Source organism: Polypterus senegalus, unplaced genomic scaffold (genome assembly GCF_016835505.1).
Source record: "Polypterus senegalus isolate Bchr_013 unplaced genomic scaffold, ASM1683550v1 scaffold_8989, whole genome shotgun sequence".
Classification (NCBI taxonomy): Eukaryota; Metazoa; Chordata; class Cladistia; order Polypteriformes; family Polypteridae; genus Polypterus; species Polypterus senegalus.
Window position 1 is genome coordinate 1 of NW_024386110.1, and position 5,654 is coordinate 5,654.

At 38.5% G+C, this 5,654-nt stretch overlaps 1 protein-coding gene across 1 annotated transcript; it reads right to left on the reverse strand.

Annotated features, from left to right (window-relative positions):
• Positions 1–4: 4 nt before the first annotated feature.
• On the reverse strand, positions 5–3,296 carry LOC120522546 (mucin-2-like; the record flags this gene model as incomplete). The annotated part of the gene is made up of 5 exons (XM_039743439.1): positions 3,086–3,296; positions 2,738–2,881; positions 2,390–2,533; positions 1,742–2,185; positions 5–1,489 (listed from the first exon to the last, which is right to left on the reverse strand). Coding segments are annotated over exons 4-5 (1,618 nt in total), but the record flags the coding sequence as incomplete, so codon positions are not given.
• Between the last annotated feature and the right edge of the window lie 2,358 nt (positions 3,297–5,654).

A 5,654-nucleotide genomic window follows, 5' to 3' on the forward strand; every position in this document is an offset into this window, starting at 1 on the left:
GTTGTTTGTCCAGTTGTTGAACTTGGACCGACTGGTGTAGTATACGTAGTTGTTTGTCCAGGTATGGTAGTCTGACCTTCTGTTGTAAATGTTGTTGTCTCCAACTCTGTCACGATTGGTGAAGTTGTGGGAAAAAATGTTGTTTCACTTTCACCAGAACCTCCATCAGTAGATGGTTCAAATGTTGTAGTATGCTCTGTAATGCTACTAGTTGCAGGGCTTGATTCAGTAGTGGAAGTAACATGTGTTTCAGTAGTTTGTCCAGGTATGGTAGTCTGACCTTCTGTTGTACCGGGTTTCCTTGTTTGTCCAGTTGTGGTAGTCTGACCTTGTGTTGTGCCTGGTTTAGTTGTTTGTCCAGTTGTTGAACTTGGACCGACTGGTGTAGAACTTGGACCGACTGGTGTAGTATACGGAGTTGTTTGTCCAGGTATGGTAGTCTGACCTTCTGTTGTAAAAGTTGTTGTCTCCAACTCTGTCATGATTGGTGAAGTTGTGGGAAAAAATGTTGTTTCACTTTCACCAGAACCTCCATCAGTAGATGGTTCAAATGCTGTAGTATACTCTGTAATGATAGTAGTTGCAGGGCTTGATTCAGTAGTGGAAGTAACATGTGTTTCAGTAGTTTGTCCAGGTATGGTAGTCTGACCTTCTGTTGTACTGGGTTTGCTTGTTTGTCCAGTTGTGGTAGTCTGACCTTGTGTTGTCTCTGGTTTAGTTGTTTGTCCAGTTGTTGAACTTGAACCGACTGGTGTAGTATACGTAGTTGTTTGTCCAGGTATGGTAGTCTGACCTTCTGTTGTAAATGTTGTTGTCTCCAACTCTGTCACGATTGGTGAAGTTGTGGGAAAAAATGTTGTTTCACTTTCACCAGAACCTCCATCAGTAGATGGTTCAAATGTTGTAGTATGCTCTGTAATGCTACTAGTTGCAGGGCTTGATTCAGTAGTGGAAGTAACATGTGTTTCAGTAGTTTGTCCAGGTATGGTAGTCTGACCTTCTGTTGTACCAGGTTTCCTTGTTTGTCCAGTTGTGGTAGACTGACCTTGTGTTGTGCCTGGTTTAGTTGTGTGTCCAGTTGTTGAACTTGGACCGACTGGTGTAGTATACGTAGTTGTTTGTCCAGGTATGGTAGTCTGACCTTCTGTTGTAAATGTTGTTGTCTCCAACTCTGTCACGATTGGTGAAGTTGTGGGAAAAAATGTTGTTTCACTTTCACCAGAACCTCCATCAGTAGATGGTTCAAATGTTGTAGTATGCTCTGTAATGCTACTAGTTGCAGGGCTTGATTCAGTAGTGGAAGTAACACGTGTTTCAGTAGTTTGTTCAGGTATGGTAGTCTGACCTTCTGTTGTACCGGGTTTCCTTGTTTGTCCAGTTGTGGTAGTCTGACCTTGTGTTGTGCCTGGTTTAGTTGTGTGTCCAGGTGTTGAGCTTGGACCGACTGGTGTAGTATATGGAGTTGTTTGTCCAGGTATGGTAGTCTGACCTTCTGTTGTACCAGTTGTTGTCTCCAACTCTGTCATGATTGGTGAAGTTGTGGGAAAAAATGTTGTTTCACTTTCACCAGAACCTCCATCAGTAGATGGTTCAAATGTTGTAGTATGCTCTGTAATGATAGTAGTTGCAGGGCTTGATTCAGTAGTGGAAGTAACATGTGTTTCAGTAGTTTGTCCAGGTATGGTAGTCTGACCTTCTGTTGTACTGGGTTTGCTTGTTTGTCCAGTTGTGGTAGTCTGACCTTGTGTTGTGCCTGGTTTAGTTGTTTGTCCAGTTGTTGAACTTGGACCGACTGGTGTAGTATACGTAGATGTTTGTCCAGGTATGGTAGTCTGACCTTCTGTTGTAAATGTTGTTGTCTCCAACTCTGTCATGATTGGTGAAGTTGTGGGAAAAAATGTTGTTTCACTTTCACCAGAACCTCCATCAGTAGATGGTTCAAATGTTGTAGTATGCTCTGTAATGATAGTAGTTGCAGGGCTTGATTCAGTAGTGGAAGTAACATGTGTTTCAGTAGTTTGTCCAGGTATGGTAGTCTGACCTTCTGTTGTACCGGGTTTGCTTGTTTGTCCAGTTGTGGTAGTCTGACCTTGTGTTGTGCCTGGTTTAGTTGTGTGTCCAGGTGTTGAACTTGGACCGACTGGTGTAGTATACGGAGTTGTTTGTCCAGGTATGGTAGTCTGACCTTCTGTTGTAAAAGTTGTTGTCTCCAAATCTGTCATGATTGGTGAAGTTGTGGGAAAAAATGTTGTTTCACTTTCCCCAGAACCTCCATCAGTAGATGGTTCAAATGTTGTAGTATGCTCTGTAGTGATACTAGTTGCAGGGCTTGATTCAGTAGTGGAAGTAACATGTGTTTCAGTAGTTTGTCCAGGTATGGTAGTCTGACCTTCTGTTGTACCGGGTTTCCTTGTTTGTCCAGTTGTGGTAGTCTGACCTTGTGTTGTGCCTGGTTTAGTTGTGTGTCCAGGTGTTGAACTTGGACCGACTGGTGTAGTATATGGAGTTGTTTGTCCAGGTATGGTAGTCTGACCTTCTGTTGTACCAGTTGTTGTCTCCAACTCTGTCATGATTGGTGAAGTTGTGGGAAAAAATGTTGTTTCACTTTCACCAGAACCTCCATCAGTAGATGGTTCAAATGTTGTAGTATGCTCTGTAATGATAGTAGTTGCAGGGCTTGATTCAGTAGTGGAAGTAACATGTGTTTCAGTAGTTTGTCCAGGTATGGTAGTCTGACCTTCTGTTGTACCGGGTTTGCTTGTTTGTCCAGTTGTGGTAGTCTGACCTTGTGTTGTGCCTGGTTTAGTTGTGTGTCCAGGTGTTGAACTTGGACCGACTGGTGTAGTATATGGAGTTGTTTGTCCAGGTATGGTAGTCTTACCTTCTGTTGTAAAAGTTGTTGTCTCCAAATCAGTCGTGATTGGTGAAGTTGTGGGAAAAAATGTTGTTTCACTTTCCCCAGAACCTCCATCAGTAGATGGTTCAAATGTTGTAGTATGCTCTGTAGTGATACTAGTTGCAGGGCTTGATTCAGTAGTGGAAGTAACATGTGTTTCAGTAGTTTGTCCAGGTATGGTAGTCTGACCTTCTGTTGTACCGGGTTTGCTTGTTTGTCCAGTTGTGGTAGTCTGACCTTGTGTTGTGCCTGGTTTAGTTGTGTGTCCAGGTGTTGAACTTGGACCGACTGGTGTAGTATATGGAGTTTTTGTCCAGGTATGGTAGTCTGACCTTCTGTTGTAAATGTTGTTGTCTCCAACTCTGTCTTGATTGGTAAAGTTGTGGGAAAAAATGTTGTTTCATTTTCACCAGAACCTCCATCAGTAGATGGTTCAAATGTTGTAATATGCTTTGTAATGGTACTAGCTGCAGTACTTGATCCTGATGATTTTTCAATCTCAGTGGTATGTATCACAGTCATTCCTGGTCGGTCTGTGTTTATAGTTGTCATTTCACTTTCACCAGAGCTTTCATATGTTGTACTGGGCTGTGCAGTGGTAATCCTTACACTGCTTGTTCCCAAGATTGGTGTTGTTGATATTTCAGGATAACTGGTGGGCACTTCAAATAAAAAAACAGAATAATTTAGTTTCACAATGAGTGCTCTGTATTCCCTTACGTATTCTGCACTTAAATGCTTTTATGAAAGCTTTCTTAAATGTCAAATGTTTCTCAGAGAGCAAGCTATTTGACAAATAATTGTTTTGTCACCTCAGTAGTGTTGTAGCAATCATATACATATATATGATTATATATGTATATTATATATCATATATAATCAATACTGCAACATTAACTATAAAATAAAATACGTAAATTATATTATCATTGATAGGTAAAAAGACTTTTGAATTCTGTATAAAACATGGCTTAGTAGTGGATGAACTAAAGCATTTATGAGACAGCCCTGACAAACTTCAGTTTTACAAAATGGAAAAGAATACGTTATCCTTGTAAATAGAGTATATGCTGAGCAGTGTAAATGGTAAAAATGCCTTATCAGTTTTGTGTCTTTTGGGTATCTTGCAGTCACTTTTTAAATAGTATCGTATTCTTTTTTACTATTTATCACCCACCAAAATATGTCAGTTATTCATGAATTTTTGGATTTACTATCTGAAATAATAACTAGTTTTGTCAATTTTCTAATAGTAGATGATTTTAACTTTCTTGGTGATAATCATTGTGATCTTAAGGGTATAGAATTTATGAATCTTTTGAATGCTTTTGACTTTACTTAATATACCACCCAGTCAACACAGAAAGACGGTCACACAATAGACATAATTATCTCAAAAGAGCTTAAAATTAATGTGACTCAGATAATATTGAAATATCCAATAATTACTATATCTCCTTTAATGTAACAATGCCTATTACTTGGTCTAAAGAGAAGCACACTTTTAAGAGATGTTTTTTGTTGATGCCACAACTGCCTCTTCCTTTTTTAATGTTATAATAAGTCTGACTGTGATACGGTTGATCATCTTAACAATAAACTGAAGTCAGTGGACGACATACTGTATTAGTCCTTGATAAACTAGTTAAAAAAGTCAGTCACAGCTGTCATAATGTGGAAAACACAAACAGTTCCCATATGCACTCATATTTTACTTCAACAATACAGAATTGTACTATGTGTCTTTTAAACTATCTTACATGTCAATGTCACATGTTGGACTAAGATGAGGATTTAAAAATGATGTGTGCTTGTAGTATATTCATTCTGACTGAGTTTTCATGTCAACTCATCTTGATAAAGTCTGTTTCTAAATTTTAGCTAACATTTAATTATACTTCCTGTTCTATGAAATCATGACTTTTCTCTTTGCACCGGAAAGAATCCCACCCTCCAATCAACTAGACTTCTTAACAACAATTCTAAATATAACATGTAATTAATGGTTTTTCCATTCAGCTTTACAATTCAACTGTGCAGAAAGAAAAGAACTTACCACACTGTACAACATCACAACAGCCATTTTTGTCTTTAATAGTCTTTTTGACATGTTTAGGATTTTCACAATCCAACACTGGTGGACAATTTCTTTTGTCACATAGAGGCTAAAATAGACAGGAGGTTCATTGGTCAGTTCGAATAAAAAAATACCTTTATATTTCTCTTTCCTAGTTTATTTCCTTAATTTTAATTTTGGGACAGAGTTAATTTCAAACTCAAAATTAATTATATGATTAAAATAAAAGGAATGTTAAAAGACAGCATTTGACTGTTAAGCCTGCAAGGGTCTGTATAAAAGCTTAGTGGCTGAAATGTTTACCCAACATTTTAAATTTTTAGCTAATTTTTTTTCACATGTGCACGCTAATGAAATACTTGTTAAATATATTTCTCTTTATTTTTATGTCCTTCAAAAGGACATTGCTGTCTGAAACACATCAGTATTGTTAATGGCTGTTTTTCTGTTGGTCAGCCTTGATGCCCTGTCCATGAAAATCATGAACTGAGGAGGATCCAAAAGCCAAGACTCAGCATGGTTCAGAGTTCACACCGAATGCTCTTGACTTAAATACCAAGTATGCAAACCATAACTCTTACTTTACAAACACAAGGACTAAATGGCATGCTGCACCAGCCCCAGAATTACTCTGTGTACTCTTGTAGCACCTTCCACAAGATATAAGCGGTTACATGGTCA